Source organism: Hypanus sabinus, chromosome 24, assembly GCF_030144855.1.
Source record: "Hypanus sabinus isolate sHypSab1 chromosome 24, sHypSab1.hap1, whole genome shotgun sequence".
Taxonomy (NCBI): domain Eukaryota; kingdom Metazoa; phylum Chordata; class Chondrichthyes; order Myliobatiformes; family Dasyatidae; genus Hypanus; species Hypanus sabinus.
Genome location: NC_082729.1, coordinates 13,253,443 through 13,271,435, shown reverse-complemented (window position 1 = coordinate 13,271,435; position 17,993 = coordinate 13,253,443). Strand labels below are relative to the sequence as shown.

General features: G+C 42.5%; 1 protein-coding gene across 15 annotated transcripts in view; it reads left to right on the top strand.

Moving 5' to 3' along the window:
• Positions 1 to 4,515, top strand: part of LOC132380479 (protein 4.1-like) — a 167,057-nt gene extending 162,542 nt beyond the window's left edge. For all 15 annotated transcript variants that reach the window (XM_059949303.1, XM_059949307.1, XM_059949305.1 and 12 more), the window contains 2 exons: positions 1,246 to 1,354; positions 2,906 to 4,515. In XM_059949303.1, coding sequence (XP_059805286.1) covers positions 1,246 to 1,347 — 102 coding nt within the window. In that variant the 3' untranslated portion in view covers positions 1,348 to 1,354; positions 2,906 to 4,515. The remainder of the gene's footprint in view (positions 1 to 1,245; positions 1,355 to 2,905) is intronic.
• Positions 4,516 to 17,993: the final 13,478 nt, after the last annotated feature.

Here is a 17,993-nt window from a genome sequence, read left to right as displayed (position 1 = left end):
CCAAAGACATACCAGTTGGTGGGTTAATTGGTCATTGTAAATTGTCCCTTGATTAAGCTAGGATTAAATTGGGGATTACTGGGTGATATGGCTCAAAGGGCTAGAACGATCTATTCCACACCATCTCAATAAATAAGTTCCGTATAATTAAAGTTACTATCACATTTCTGAACAGCAAATGCTTTGGCCTGATCTCTGGATCCCCAATATCAAGTGTATGAAATGAGCTTTTATTTTCCTCGCTTTAAGGAAGTCACCCAAGCACACAATCAGCTCCTTTCTGGCTCAGAACCGGTCACAATCATGAGGTTTCTTAATATAAATTCAAGATCCTGCTGCCCCGTGGTGCAGTAGGCTGCAGCACAGCATGCTACACCTGTGACAATGCACTCCTACTGAAGCCTCCTTTACAATACAATATATTCCCAGATTACTCTCTTGTCTTAGCTTATCAACTAGTGGTAGGTAAAATACTGCTTTTTATGTCAATTGAACATGGAACGGTACAGCAGAGGAACAGGCCATTCAGCCCACAGTATTGTGCTGTACCAGCTAAAAAGCAAATCAAAAACACCCAAACACTAATCCCTCCTACATACACCATATCCACATCCCTCCATTTTACATCCATGTGCCTATCCAAATATCTGTTTAAAAGCCTCTAATGTATTTGTCTCTACCACCGTACCAGGTAGCACATTCTAGTCATCCACCACTCTCTGAGTAAAAAACTTGCCCCACATATCCCCTTGAACCTCTTCCCCTCTCACCTTCATTGCATGCCCTCTGGTGTTAAATATTTCAACCTTGGGAAACAGATACTCTCTGTCCATTCTTACCTACGTCTCTCATAATTTTGTAAACCTCCATCAGATCTCCCCTCAGCCTCTGGCGCTCCAGAGAAAACAACCCAAGTTTATCCAGCCTCTCAGGATAGTACACACCCTCTAAACCTGGCAGCATCCTGCACCCTCTCCAAAGCCTCGACCTCCTTCCTATCGCGAGGTGACCAGAACTGTACACAACACTCCAGATGTGGCCTCACCAGAGCTTTATAAAGTTGCAACCTAACCTCTTGGCTTTTGAACTCAATGACTTTTGAAATGTGTTTATATTTGGAAGAAATGGAAAATGAAAACCATGTGTATGATCACCTCACAACAGAAATATTCCAGAGAACATGTATGGTTCAGCAGTTGCATGAATGTTTAGAATTTTTTTTTGAGCGTTCTTTTATCTTGGCAGACTTTGGCTCAAGCCATCAAAGAAGCCAAGGAGCAGCATCCAGATATGTCAGTGACCAAAGTCGTGGTGCACCAAGAGACAGAGATAGCTGAGAATGAATAAAACCCAGGTAAGGCTTTTAATCAGAGATTGTGTTCTTTTGTTATTTGTATTACAAAAGGGTGACAGCTATATTTGCTACAGTGTGAAATTAATAGATTTGTTGGCAAAATTACAAGTTGTGTTTACAAGATGAATTCAGTATCGTAGTGATGATTTACTGTCATTGATGCATTGAGACAGTGCGGAATAGGCCCTCCTAGCTCAGCAATCCCCAATTTAACCCCAGCCTAGTCACCGGACAATTTACAATGACTAATTAACCAACCAACTGGTATGTGGACTGTGGGAGGAAACCGGAGCAAATCCTCATGGCAGTAGGGAGAACGTACAAACTCCTTACAGCCAGCAGAACCTGGGTTGACAGTATTATAAAGTTGTGTTAATCACTACGCTACCATGCTGCCCTGTCATTACCTTGCATAAGGAGCTTCTTTGCAGATCAACATTGCTGAATAGCAGGCAGAAAATCAGAGGCAATACATAGCCACTCGATTACATAATGCTATCCTCGATACAATTGGTATAAAACTTTCCAGCACTATGCCTCTTGGTGCTTTCAGCTGGTACCTGTGGATAATTAACCCAATTAAATAATGACTTTATGGGCTTGAATGGATAGATGTCACTTTGAATACACAACTTCTCACACAAGCTTAGTATTTGGATGTTTCAGCCCTAAACGTCGCCAGTTTGTTCCTCTCCATAAATGCTGCCTGACCTACTGAGTTCCTCCAGCATTTTGCATGTGTTCTCTGGATCTCCAGCATCACAAATCCTCTCTCCACTATCCCATTTCCTGGAATCTGGTCCGTAGCCTGCAATGATGCTTGAATATTATGAGAACTTGCCTGCACTAACTTCACAGGCACTGTGTTCCCATTGCAATAGCCTGCTGGATGAAAGAAATTCTTCCTCTAATCCCTTCTGCCCCTTATTCTCACCTTTAAACTTGTGCTCTCCCTCGGCTGAGGGAGAAGCTGCTATCTCACCCCATTTGGCGCCATCGTAGCGTAGCGGTTAGCGTGATACTATCACAGCTCCAGGCAACGTCTGTAAGGAGTCTCTGTATGTCCTCCCTGTGGAACATGTGAGTTCTTCCCAGGTGCTCTGCTTTCCTCCCAGAGTCCAAGTTAGTATTAACAACGTTAATTGGTCATTGAAAATTGTCCTGTGATTGGATTAGGATTAAATCAGAGGTGCTAGGCTGGCATGGTTGGAAGGTCCTACTCCATGCTGTATCTTGAAATAAATAGAACTGCAGAATCTCTCGTGTTTAGTATTTGGAGATGCTGAAGCAAGACCATGTTCTATCATGTTCGTGTAAAACCAGCAAATCCTGCACCTCATCCTTATCAACAACAGAATTGTCTACGTTTTGGAAGGCTTAAGCCATTAACAATGTTTTATGGAACGAAATTAAATTAGGATGATTAAGAGACAAGACTGGGTAAGTGGCCATGGAACATCTGACTCTTGACCTATAATAATAAAACGTCTACATTTCATCTTCCTTCTGGCCAATGGGATGTGATAACAGTCTCTCCTTTTTATTTTACAGAAGTAAAGAAAATGCCGTGAGCAGAGCTTTCCATATCCTGGCTGTTCATTTGAAAAATTTTATACTTTTTTTAAGGATTTGGCCACTGCCATTTGTGCTCACTTTGCAACTCTTCAATAATCACCAAGCCTTGTATCTGGAACCAAGTAGACAAAGGATGAAGAGAACCCTAATCGAAGGTGTAATCCTGGACCTTTGCTTTTTTAAAATTACTTGGAAGCATCCTATTTGATACAGTTTTAGATTTTTACATATTTCAGTACTGGAAAACACAGGAAAAGAAACCGCTTTGTATTCATGGGGTGGGGAGATATTCCTCAGAGGCTGTTTTTACTTCAGAAGATGACAGAATAAAGTTTTAGTTCTGAGGCTGAGAAATGAAATATATTGTAAAGAGTGGAGAGAAATAAAATTGCCGCAGATTAATCATGAACCATTTTATACTGTGAATGAAAGGAAATGTGAATAGTTGTGAACTTGACACATGAATTTCTCAAACATTTTTGAAAAAGTAATTTTTATTGTTACTTATCAGGAACCTTCCAGATTTTGCTTCTAAAAGCTGTAATATCCTTTTTTCAGTCCTTTTCTCAGCCAGCTGGTGTTTCTTAGTCTTTTCTGGAAGAGCTTAGATTAAAAGTAGCTTAAAATAAAATTCAGTGCTTCAGGCTGATGTTCATGAAATCTTTTAATTTTTTTAATTTTGAAGAAAACGACTTTGGTAAAAGGATATAACAGCTTTGCTAATGTTTGGTAATTGTACCAGAGCTTTAACACACAGGCAGAAAAGCAATGACCTTTGTAGAATTATCATCATCATCATCATCAAGTTCTAAATTAGGTAATATGAAGTAACTTATTTAGAATTGCTATCTTATTTATATTTCAGATTTCTACTACGCAAAAGAAATTCTCAATGTGCATTGCATGGTCCTGACAGGACAAATATAATCCTTAATATGTTCTAGCACTGTTGGTCATCTGTTCTGGTGGGTCATATTCCCCTCAAGTTGTAGTAAAGAATATCCAGCCTTGGCCTGTCGCTGGTAAAATTCACCAAAACAACTATTGCGCTTGTAGCTTTTGCAATTTTGAGGCACAGAAGTAACTTTTAGTAGTTTTATTAATCCAAAGGGGAAGAAAATCTTAATTTATCATGCACATAAACATATTTTGTTAAATATTGAGCTGTAACCCACATGTGAAATATTGGGGAAGGGGGGAAGAGAAATGTGCTTTTAAATTTATGATCCCAGTCCTATGAAAAATGGCACAGTACTTTGAATTCCTTTTTTTTTAGATGTGAGCCCTACTGATTTGAAGGAATTTTGTACAGTTTATATTGTATAGAATTAGCAACTCAAAAACTTTTACTCCATTAGATTTTACTTTTAGTACACATAATCATGGAAAATAATTTTAAAAATGGAGTCTTTGTAGATATTAATTAGTGGGAATAATCTCACTTGTGGGAATTCAGTCACGCCATGATCAATATCGATAGGAGATTTCAGTCGTAGCATTTGGTAGATGGAAGTATTGAAATGAAATGATCCTTCTGTGGCTTTTTGAATACAAATTTTAATGAAATAAAACTTTTTGATCATAAACTGTACTGCACTCCTTTGGATTAATTGAGAAGGTGTGGTTTTAATTACTACTGTATTTCTGAAGAAAGGATTGTTAATAGCACATTATTAATTTCCATGACCATTGATGCCCCAAAGCGATGCGCAGAAAGGTTCTGTACCTTCAATGTGGAATCAGGTGTAATTTGCAGAAACTTGTGTACAATTAATAATTCATTCCATGTGGCTGTGTAGTTTTTGTAACAGAAATTTACATACTGATTTAAAACTGTCATCTCGAATGTACGAGTACTGAGAGCCTAATTTTGTGAAATGAAAGGTTAGACGTATTAGTTTCAATCTGCAGGTTGGAGGTTGAGTCAAGATACTTCGAAAATTCTTGGTTTGTATTTTCAAAAATTTAAGTTTACACAGAAATCAGAAACTGCTACTGCCCAGTTGGTTACAGAGTATTAAGAAAGCGGCAATCGGCCAGTTTTTATTACACCTAAAAGGAATTATCTTCATGATCAATGTGGCTTTACAGTTTATTAACAGTGAGTTGAAGATCAGTGTCTTGAAGCACTGTTCGTGCTGTTCCATCTGATAATCGGAGTTGGTTGGCTAACATATATGTATTGCACTTTAGTTTTTATCATGGAAATTGTGACCTAACTTATAAATAATCTGACTGCACAGAAATGAATGTGTATTAAATTCCTGTTCTCTTTGCCCTGAAGCATTTAATAAGTTCAAGTTGTGCTGGAAGCCCCAATGTTGATTGTGCATATTTAAATAGGTGGAAACTACAAACTGAAAACACCTGTGAGATATTTATCCTGCTTTAGTATTTATAGGCCAGAATTAACAGTTGATAAACCTGAACCATCCCCTTTTAAAAACGATTTAGGCAAGACACCAATTTTCTTCCTCTGTGCTTTCTTACATGACGGCAATGCACAGTGTGCTGATGTTGTTCATAGGCTTCATGCCTTTTCGTAAGGATGTCAGTTAGAACCAGCTTATAGGTTTTTGAAGGGGTGGGTACATTAAAGGGAGGCTGTAGCAGGGATAGGCAGGTGTGAAACTTATCTGAGGGCATTCAAAGTTAGCATAGCACTCAGTACGGTGTGGGTAACAAGGTTCTCCAGAGTTGTACTTTGGTGGAGGAGGTAAAATACTTGCATGGGAGAGCAAGAATCTTTCTGTGCATACAGAGTGAAGGTACAGAAGCACCAGATAAGTTCATGGACTGTTGTCCACGGGCTTGATTATTCCCTAGGACAATGGGTTTAAAGCTCCCAATTGCAACTTGGAAACTAAAATACAAGTAATTTCATTTGTAATGAAAAGTTGGGATCAATGATGGAGACACAGCACAGGCGCAGCTCTTTAGGTCTATTGTGTCCTTCCCAATCATATCTCCACCATCCCATTTACCAGAATTTGGTCTGTAGCCTGTAATGCCTTCACAATTTAAGTACTTGGCCAGATAATGCTTGAATATTGCCTCCTCTGGCTTCTCGGGGACTGTGTTCCCATTACATGAAAAGAATTCTTCCTCTGACCTCGTCTGCCCCTCTTACTCACACCTTTGAACCTATGCTCTCTGATGTTAGCCACCTCTGTTGTGGGAGAACAGCTTCTATCTTACCCCATCTGGGCACCATGGTAGGGTAGCGGTTAGCGTGATGCTATTACAGCTTAGAGCATCGTAGCTCAATCTAGCGTTCTGTGTATGTCCTCCCTGTGGAATGCATGCGTTTTCCCCAGGTGCTCCCACACTCCAAAGACTTAAAGGCTGGGTTAACTGGCCACTGAAAATTGTCCTTTGATTAGGTTAGGATAGGAGATCCAAACCTTTATGCCATGGGCCCTTACCATTAACCAAGAGGTCTGTGAACCCCAGATAGGGAACCCCTGGGTTAAGGTTAAATCAGGGTTGTCAGGACAGCACGGCTCTAGGCACTGGAAGGGCCTTCTCCGTGCTGTGTCTTGAAATAAATAAAATCTGTGCCTTTCAATTTTGGACAGCTCCATTAGGAGCTCACCTTCCCCCCCCCACCCCCCCACCCCCTTCATTCCAAAGAAAACAAGCCCAGCTCTTCCAGCTTCTGCTCATAACTGAAACATTCTATACCAGGCTATCATGGTGGATCCCCACTGTAGACTCCCCTGTGCAGTCAAGTTCTTCCTAGAGTGTGGTACCCAGTACTGCTCATAATATAGCAGCTGCAGCTTAACCAAGATCTCATTCTTGTACTTGAAGCGGATATATTTATGAGTTGATAACTTCGACAGGCAATGGTTTACATCAAGCTCTATGTAGTATGATAAATAACCTCACATGGCCATTAGATAAATCTACAAACACTACATTCCAACAGCATTAATCAACAGCATTGATTAATGTAACACAATCCTGTTTGTGAAAATCAGAGCTCATACTGGGATTTACACGCTGCGTTGAACAATCGGAAATTAAGTTTGCATACACTTCAGTTATTCAGCTATGACGGACGTTAACTAAGCGCACGTTCCCTTGCAGGATGAGGTGGCACACCATTGCAGGCAACAGTGCCAAGTTCAAAGATGATTCTCAAAATATATGTGCAGAATGGAGCTTTGAGAATGGTCTTCTCCAGATAGCCATGAGATGCAGGAAAATGGTGGAAGTTGTTTAAAGAAAGGACATCAAACCCTCCCACACCCCACACAAAACAACCCAACTCTTAAGCCCCAAGCCCCCAACACATCCTTGGCAAATAACATCGCCCGTGGGGGGGGGGGGGAACAATGACAATAACATCAAACCCCCAACCCCCTCTCTCTCACAAAAAAACTAACATTCCCACGTATAAAAACACCAACAAGAATATTATGGCCACAAATCTCCTACCTTTTCTCACACAAAAACTAACATATTGCCCACAAGCACATCAAGACACCAACCCGCCAATGGGCAAGAAGAAAGGAGGAGTCCAATATGAACTACAGTCCACACCATCAATGTAAATCTCAGAATTTCGAAAGCATCTTCCATCAGCATCAAGGAGAGCGACTGCTCAAACTCGTTCCTTCTGTAGAGAGTGATCGCCAACCCGTGGCCTCCGTGGAGAGCGATCGCCAACCTGACCTCCTCTGCATTTGCCTCCATGTTTCAATCTTCCTCGATGCTTTGGTCAGTGAGAAATGGAGTTGATCGAGGCCCTGCCTCAGCAAGTCCCTGGCCTTGTTGGAGGCCACTTGTGCTTGCGGTCCTCTCCTTAGGAATTTTCTTGGTGCTTAAAGTTTCTGAATCCATGGGCGATTGCAGGGCAAAAAGAGTAGATAAGCATGGCATCCCACCAAATTTCTGTTGTGCCTTGCAGATTGCAGACAAATCTGTCGCCTCCCTCTATGTTTTACAAGATAGTACTTGCGTATTTATCCTTTACGCTAACGCACAGCATGCCTGGTCAAACAGCGGTAGGAGTGAAAAGAGAGTGAAGATAGAGGCACACTTTAATTATCAGCTTGGACACTGGCACTGTGCAAAACCGGGAGAGGTGATCAGTGCTGGCTCCACCTCATCTGTTCCAAGTGGGAGGCAGAAGGTCTCCCACAGGCACCAGCTGCCAGAGAGTCACATGTGAGTTCTGTTGCAGAGGACTCTGAACAGCAGTGATGCGGACTACAGGTAAATCTGTGGAATTTATTGCCATGAAAGGCTGGGGAAGCCAAGACATTGGATGTATTTAAGGTGGAGATAGATAGGTTCTTGATTAGCCAGGGCATCAAAGGGTATGGGGAGAAGGCAGGGGAGTGGGGATGACTGGAAGAATTGGATCAGCCCATGATTGAATGGTGGAGCAGACTTGATGGGCCAAATGGCCTACTTCTGCTAACAGTCTAACGGATGGAGGTCATCACTTCCCCTGCTGTAGGTTGACTCATAAAACCTAATGCCCGAGGGTAAGAATGACCTCATATAGCGCTCTTCGAAGCACAGCAGTTGGCTTAGTCTATTACTAAAAGTGCTCCTCTGATCAGCCAAGGTGGCACGCAGAGGCTGAGAAACATTGTCCAGAATCACCAGGATTTTCCATAGGGTCCTTTGCCACAGCCTCTAGTGTGTCCAGTTTGATTCCTGTAACAGAGCCAGCCTTTCTAATCAGCTTATTGAGCCTATTGGCATCACCTGTGTTGATGCCATTGCCCCCAACACACCACCACATAGAAGATTGTTCTGGTCACAACAGACTGGTAGAACATGTGAAGGAGAGGCTGGCACACTCCAAAGGACCTCTGGAAGTAGAGGCAACTCTGGCCCTTCTTGTACACAGCCTCTGTGTTGGTGCTCCGCTCAAGTCTGTCATCCAGGCGCACCCCCAGGTACTTGTAGGTCCTCACTGCATCCATGTCCCTCATCATCAATAGTAACAGGAAGCAGTGCGGGTTTAGTCTTCCTAAAGTCCATCACCATCTCCTTTGTCTTACTGATGTTGAACTGCAGATGATTCAACTTGTACTTTTTGACAAATTCCTCCACCGAGGCCCTGTATTCATCCTCCCGTGTTCTCTTTATACACCCAACTATTGTTGAGTCATCAGAAAACTTCTGCAGAATACTCTAGCATGCCTCCAATTCTAAATTTACTTTGGAGTGTTAATTTTGAGTTGGTTGTTCCTAACCACCAGGATGGGAAAGTAAGATGAGAAACTGTTCATTAGAGAACAGGGTTTGTGTGTACTGGTCAGAATCTGACCAGAACATCATTACCTCAGCCACACAAGCAGTAGAAACCACAGTTGGCTTTGTGGATCCCTGGCTTAAAGAAAGTGAGTGCCATGTGTGCAGGTAGTTTCTATAATAACAGCCCTGCAACATGTGGGCATTTGTGAGTTTGCTGAGTATGGATTTGGGTTGAATTGCAATGCCCTTCATAGAGAAGTGACCCATGAGTGGTTCATGAACATTGGTGTATAATGATGATATATCTGTAAGAATTTTTCTTCTGTATCTGGGCACATGACACAAAAGAAATCAATGGTCAGTTTACTCAAGTTGTTTCTTCGAAGATGAAAGGAAACAACTTCATTCCTCCAGGTAATTTCTCTAGAAGACTAATGCAGTCCCGAAATACGTTCTGAAAGATCAGTTTGTTACTTGTAATAGGGAGGTTAAAAAGTTTAAATGACAGGAATTGCCTGGTCATTGCCGCCTAGAATTATGGACCCTCTACTAATGGCCTTTATGACAAACGATCAGACACTGGTGTCCATGTATTGAGATCCAAATAAAAATGGATGCTTTGAGAAAGGGGAAATCCCTTTTAATTTGCTTTCTCTGTACTTTTCTCTCTTAGACTGCTATTCTTAGACTACAGTTCAGCATTCAACACCATTATTCCCTCCAGGCTCGACAAGCTCAGAGACCTCGGCTTTCATCCTGCCTTGTGTAGCTGGATCCTGGACTTCCTGTCAGATTGCCGGTGGGTGGTAAGAGTGGGCTCCCTCACCTCTGCCCCTCTAACACTCAACACAGGAGCCCCTCAGGGCTGTGTACTAAGCCCCCTCCTTTACTTTCTGTACACCCATAGCCACCCACAGCTCCAATCTGCTAATTAAACTTGCTGACGCTATGAGACTGATTAGTCTAATCTCAAATAATAATGAGGCATCCTACAGAGAAAAAGTCATTACTCTGACATAGTGGTGTCAAGAAAACAACCTCTTCCCTCAATGTCGCAAAATTGAAGGAGCTGGTTGTGGACTACAGGAGGAACAGAGACATGCTAACCCCTATTGACATCAATGGATCTGAGGTTGAGAGGGTGAACAGCTTTAAGTTCCTCAGCATAAACATCACTGAGGATCTCACGTGGTCTGTGCACACCAGCTGTGTGATGAAAAAGGCACAGCAGCGCCTCTTTCACCTCAGACAGCTGAAGAAGTTTGGTATGGCCCCCAAAATTCTAAGAATTTTCTAATAGGTGCATGATTGAGAGCATCCTGACTGGCTGCATCACTGCCTGGTACGGGAACTGTACATCCCTCAGTCGCAGGTCTCTGCAGAGAGTGGTGCGGACAGCCCAGCGCATCTGTAGATGTGAACTTCCCACTATTCAGGACATATACAAAGACAGGTGTGTAAAAAGGGCCCAAAGGATCATTGGGGACCCAAGTCACCCCAACAACAAACTGTTCCAGCTGCTACCATCCGGGAAACGGTACAGTAGCATTAAAGCCAGGACCAACAGGCTCCGGGACAGCTTCTCCCACCAGGCCATCAGACTGATTAACTCATGCCGACACAATTCAATGTTATATTGACTATCCTGTTATACATATAATATTTATTATAAATTACTATAAATTGCACATTCTACATTTAGACAGAGACGTAAAGATTTGTACTCATGTATATGAAGGATGTAAGTAATAAAGTCAATTCAATTCAATTTAATTCTTATTTGCCCACTATTACATGATACTGGCAGACTTATTGATTTAAGTTCACAATCTGCACCAACTGAACGTAGAACAACAGGTCCTGCAAACCACAGCGTGGTGCTGACTCTAAGATCAATCTAACCCTTCCCTCCTCTCTACCCACAAGGATGATTTTTTAAAAACGGAGGTCTATGAGGCTATTAGATGCCCCTAATGTATCTTCCTGTACCAGCACAGGATGTTCCATGCACCACCAATCTGTTTAAGGAAGCTTCTGTTAGTGATTACCAGCTTACACCGAGGCCACTAGTCTACAGTTAATTCTTTGACAAGTGTCAGTTTTGGGCCTTTTTCATTTCTTACTCTACAGTGTATTTATCCAGTGGCTAAGATGACTTCCTGCCAGGTTAGCCCCTATATGTCTGCCATGAAACTCTAACTTACAGTAGCCAATAGACTTCGTAAATCATACCAATCGAATGTTGAAAGGCCTGGATTGAGTGGACGTGGAGGGGATGTTTCCTACGGTGGGACCAGAGACTCAGATGATTTTTATGCCATGGGCCCCGACCATTAACTAAGGGGCCTGTGGACCCCAGGTTGGGAATAGAGGGACGCCCATTTAGAATGGAGAAGAGGAGGAATTCCTTTAGCCAGAGAGTGGCGAATCTGTGGGATTCATTGCCACAGGATGGCGGTGGAAATCAAGTCATTGCATATTCTTAAAGCAAAAGTTGATGGTCTTGAATGGTCAGGGCATGAAGGGCTACAGGAGATTGGGGAGAATGGATCAGCCATGATGAAATGGTGGTTAAAAGCTTCGAATTTAAATCCAAAAGCTGAATTTGTAATTTCTACTTTTTAGTGACAAGCCTACTAAGGTGTTTCCAGCAGTCCAGATTTATGTGCAAGGGAGGTGTTCACACGTATGTACAATACATAAAAATTGTAGTAGTGATTTTCTTTAATATGTCCCTTGTGGAAGTTCAGGCTTTATTGTACACCTATTTACATCTGTCTGTACCAGTCGCTCCCAGTGTGGGCATTAGGAGTTTCTAAAGGGGTAATAAAGATAAAGGGGGCATGGGGGCAGGGGTGTTCAGTAGCAAGGTAGCAGCTGAGGGATTACAGGCTTAATTTAAGGAATTGATTACTTATTTGATCCTCAGTGTTTCATAATGGATTACATAATTGATTATTCGTTAAGGCCAGTGATGTTGAGGGGGTGGAACTGGACTCTCTGACGGCGGTGTCTGAAAAGAGGATGCTATCCAAGTTGCAGGCCATCTTGGACAATGACTCCCATCCACTTCATAATGTACTGGTTAGGCACAGGAGTACATTCAGCCAGAGACTCATTCCACCGAGATGTAACACTGAGCGTCATAGGAAGTCATTCCTGCCTGTGGCCATCAAACTTTACAACTCCTCCCTCAGAGTGTCAGACACCCTGGGCCAATAGGCTGGTCCTGGACTTATTTCCACTTGGCATGATTAACTTATTATTATTTAATTATTTATGGTTTTATATTGCTATATTTCTTCACTATTCTTGATTGGTGCGACTGTAACGAAACCCAATTTCCCTCGGGATCAATAAAGTATGTCTGTCTGTCAATGAACATCTACCCAATAAGTCTTTGGACTGGAAACCGGAACACCTGGGGAAAAGCTGCAAATTCCATTGGGAGAATGTACAGAGACTCCTTCCGGAATGGCTAAATTAAAGCAAAGTAAACCACAAGACATAAGACAGTCTGCAGACGCTAGAAATCCAAAGCAACACACGTAAAACACAGGAGGGACTCAGCAAGTCAGGCAGCGTCTATGGAGATGAATAAGCAGTCAACGTTTCGGGCTGATAATCCTTTTCAGGACAGTGGAAGTGGTGTGTTTCATAAAACGTTCTTACAGAGTTGGATATTTATTTAAAAAGGGATGAGGACTGGGGAGCGGACTGAGTGAAACTGAATAGTGGTTTCAAAGAGCCAGTGAACGTGAAAAAAATAAATTGGCTTCCTCTGTCGCCGGACTATTTGAGGTTCTGAGCTGGATTCGGTCATGTATAATTGCTATCAGCTTGCCTCGCAGAATCTTTTGAAGCCCAACTCAAAACAACATATGAAAGTTATATTGCTTCTAAACATAATCAACCTGAAAGACCTCCGCCTGATTTCTTCAAAAATGCCAAAAGCTAAAATCCTCTATTAAAAGAAATGAATTTTAAAAGTTAGTTTGCTCAAACTTTAATGAAAGTTGAAACTCCACCACGTGAGGCACAGAACAGATCAACGCAGCAGTGAAGTTTTGGAGAAGGCAACGTCCTTTATAGAGTCATGGAAAGGTACAGCACAGAAACAGGCCCTTCAGCCCATCCAGTCCATGCTGAAACCATTAAAATTGCCTATTCCCATCAACCTGCACCGGGACCATATCCCTCCAGACCCCTCCCATTCATGTACCTATCTAAACTTCTCTTCAACATTGAAATCAAGTTTGCATGGACCACTTGTGCTGGCAGCTCGTTCCACACACTCACCACCCTCTGAGTGAAGAAGTTTCCCTTGGCTTAATAACATAAACTCAGTTTCTGCTTTACCCAGCTGCAGCTCCTAATACTCAGGAGGTGCCGCAAAATGAATGTTACTCATTGGGTATGCTAGTCCTCATTTGCTGCCAAATTTGATCCTTATTTTAATATGCTAATGTTCCCACTTGTTCTTCTAATGAGGGAATCAGCTGCAATTTGATAATTGTGTTAAAGTATGGCTCTGCATTTAGAAATAGGATAGCAACAACAAAAACAGCCCTACTGTTAAGAACCACAGTTTTGAATTACCTCTAGTGGTATTGATTTGTACAACCACTAAACAGACTGAGCACATTAAAGTTTTTTGTTCTACAAAATGCAGATGTTATCTGATCCAGCAAGTAAATTTATTGGAAAACTTGTAGCTCGTTTATTATCATCCAGTAGTATTTACATCTGCACCTGTAAATGTGGATACATATCAAACATATCAACACCTGCCCCAGAAGGGAATTGGATCTGCTCCAATTTGATAACTGGAGCAACAGATCCGCAGCAGATGCCGTTTCATTGGCTCTTCACTCAACCCTGGAAGTTCTGGAGAGCAAAGATACAAAGGATGCTCTTTATTGACTACAGCTCGGCATTCAATACCATCGTCCCCTCAAAAACTAATTAATAAGCTTTAAACCTCCTTGTGCAACTGGATCCTTGATATCCTCACTTGCAGACCCCAGTCAGTTCAGATTGGCAACAACATCTCCTCCAAGATCTCCATCAGCAAAGGTGCACCACAGGGCTTAGCTCCCTGCTCTGCTCATTTCATACGTATGACTGTGCGGCTAAGCACAGCTCCAATCCCATATTCAAGTTTGCTAGCGGCACCATTGTCGTATTCCGAATCAAAGATGGTGACAAATCGGCATATAGGAGGGAGATTGAAAACCTGGCTGAGTGGTGTCAGAACAAGATCCTCTCACTCAATGTCAGCGAGACCAAGGAGCTGATTGTTGATCTCAGGAGGAGGAACCCAGAGGTCCATGAGCCAGTCCTCATGGGAGGATCAGAAGTGGAGAGGCTATTATCGTTTCAGAGAACCTGTCCTGGGCCCAGCATGCAAGTTAGGAGTTTGCAAAGAATTGGCTTGACATCTAAAACTTTGACAAACTTCTAAAGAAGTGTGGTGGAGAGTATACCGATTGGCTGCATCGCAGCCTGGAATGGAAACACCAATGCCCTTGAATGGGAAACCTTACAAACAGTAATGGATATACTCCAGTCCATCCTGGGTAAACCCCGCCCCCCCCCCCCCCCCCATCCATCCCTCCATTAAGCACATCTACATGGTGCGTTGTTGCAGGAAAGCAGCATCCATCATCAAGAACCCCCACCGCCCAGGTCTTGCTCTCTTCTCGCTGCTGCCATCAGGAAAATGGTACAGGAGCCTCTGGACTCACACCACCAGGTTGAGGAACAATTATTACCCCTCAGCCATCAGGCTCTTGAATCTAAAGGGGATAACTTCTCTCAACTTCACTTCACCTCAGAGGCTGGTGGGTAAACTGTCCTCAATGGAACTCAACACCTCTCTCTATAACTGGATCTTGGACCCCTTGATGGAAATATCCCAGACAGTCGAAGTTGACAGCAACATCTCAAGCTCCATCACACTGAGCACTGGTACCACCTCCCCCTCCACCCCAGGGCTGTGCACTCTGTCCGCTGCTGACTCGCGACTGCACTGCCAGACGCAGCTTAAATCACATCCTCAAGTTCACTGATGAAACCACAGTGGCCGGCCTCATCAGCAACAATGAGGAGTCAGCATCCAGGGAGGAGGTAGAGAAGCTTGTCAAATGGTGTGAGTCCAGCAATCCGAGTCTCAACATGGACAACAAAGGGAAAAAAAAGATGGTTGTGAATTTCTGGAAGGCAGAAAGCTCCTTGGTATGCGCATGACGTACAATCTAACCTGGACACACAAACCTTCCTCATGAGTCAAGAAGGCACAGCAGCATCTAAACCTTCTGAGGAGATTGAGATGTGATGCAAGGGTCCCCATCCCCATTCTAAAAACTTACTACAAGAGCACGATCGAGAGTGTCCTGTCCGCCTGCATCGTTGTGTGGTACGGAACCACAGGACCCTACAAAGGACAGCAGAAACCACTAGGAGGATCATCAGGGTCTCCCCCACCCACCAAACACACATTTGTGAAATTTACTGGAAGCGTTGTAGACGAAGGGAACAAAACATTGTTGAGAATCCCTGCCACCCATCCCTCACTCTCATTGACCTACCACCATCAGGGAGGAGGTACCGAAGCATCAGGACTAGGACTACCAGACTGGGTTACAGCTTCTCCCCTCAGGCTGTGAGACTAATGAATTCCCTGTCCCCATCGCGGTCTCATCACTAGGACAGCCAGATGCTTACTGTACTGTTAACCTGTAATGCGCTTTACCACTTGTGTTTTGAATTATATTTTATTAACTTATAGTATAATATTTTGGTTTATGTTCTACATAAGAAACAGGAGCAGGGGTCGGCCATTTGGCCTGTCGAGCCTGCTCTGTCATTCAATAAGATCATGGCTGATCTGGCCATGGACTCGTCTCCACCTACCTACCTTTTTCCCATAACCCTCAATTCCCCTACTATGCAAAAATCTACCCAACCTTGTCTTAAATATATTTACTGAGGCAGCCTCCACTGCCTCATTGGGCAGAGAATTCCACAGATTCACCACTCTCTGGGGAAAAGCAGTTCCTCCTCATCTCTATCCTAAATCTAGTCCCCCGAATCTTGAGGCTGTGTCCCCTAGTTCTAGTCTCACTTACCAGGGGAAACAACTTTCCTGCCTCTATCTTATCCATCCCTTTCATAATTTTATATGTTCTTATAAGATCTCCTCTCTGTGCGTGATACATGTTGTGTGGGTCCAGAGGAACATCGTTTTGTTTGCTTGTACATTTGAAGATTCAAAGTGCATTTATTATCAAAGTGTGTATGCAGGATACAACCCTGAGATTCATCTTCTCCACAGACAGCCACGAAACAAAGAAACACTGTGGAAACAACCAGTTCAAAGAAAAACTTCAAACGTCAAACCCCGCCCCCACGCACAAAAAAACATGTGAATGGCAACCAAAAAAAAGGATAAGAACGCAGAATACAAAGCACAAAAGTTATCTTTCAGCACAGTTCAGTTCAGTCAAATTACAATCAACTGGAGCTTGAAACATAATACCCCCTTGGGCCTCGCACCAGCTTTGCTGGAGAATCGCGAAACAAAAGATTGCGGGAAAAAGTTCACAGGTTAGACCGAAACAAGGTGTGGAAAAGTTCACACTTAATGGAGAAGTTCTCTCTTTCAGATACAGTAGCTGAAAATAAAACTTCCCTTTCCATCACACTCGGTCCGCACCAAGCTGAGCCCAAATGTTGTCGAGCAATAATTTAAAGCAGATACGATTGGCTCGGTTGTAACAAGTGTTGAGTAAAAGAGTGGGAATTTAGCTGGATTTTTAAAAAAACTCTGTCCAAAATGCAACAAATACCCAAGAGAATGGGGTGGGGGGGAATGTTTCAAATGATTGGATATGGAAGCAAGACGATACCCAGTGCATGATGTAAGATTTTTTGGTATTACATCAAATACTTGAATTTGGTGCATTAAAAATGAAAGGCCATTTGATAATTAACCATTTACCATAGGAATATAAATATATCACAAAATAAAGGGTTTTAGCCATTTAAAAGATACACTTTAATGAAGACTTAACTTGTTCTCAGATAACCAATAAATTAATAGACCTAACATTTAACCAGTTCAGCCAATGAATGAAACTAAATTTAAACCTTTAATATTTTGGTTACCTTTCTTAAAACCTTGGGATTTGTAGCTTGCAAGTTGTATTTCTACAGCCAAGTAATGGATTTTGGTCTGAGTACCTTGGAAAATAATGTCACATGTTTTGAACACAGCTTTCGTGTAAAACATTCCTGCATCAGAATGGTATCCAGCATCAGCTCCCACACTGATTACATCAAACATTGGAAGAATCCCATTCAAGAGGAAGTCTGCAGATGCTGGAAATCCAAAGCAACACACACAAAATGCTGGAGGAAACTCAGCAGGCCAGGCAGCATCTATGGAAAAAAGTACAGTCAATGCTTTGGGCCAAAACCCTTCCACAGGAATCCCCTTGCCTTATTTCAAAAGCACAATAAGTTTCAATTACCATTGATGCTCATCTCTTTTTGATTCACTGAAGTATCCAAAAACAATACGAACGCAGTATTTTCACTAACCTTGCAGGAATAACAAGCTGTTCTTCTTCCTATAACAACTAGATGTATTTTTCCTCATGCTTTCAGAACAGTGGAATAGTGTTTGGGTGTTTTCCAATTGCTTTTTTAGCTGGTCCAGCACAACACTGTGGGCCGAATGGCCTGCAGGAAAGATCTCACTGCAGAAATGTAGCAGCCAGCGGTTACTCCTGAGGAAGTGTTCGAAGAGCAGAGGGAGAGTGCGCAAAGTACAGACTAGAGA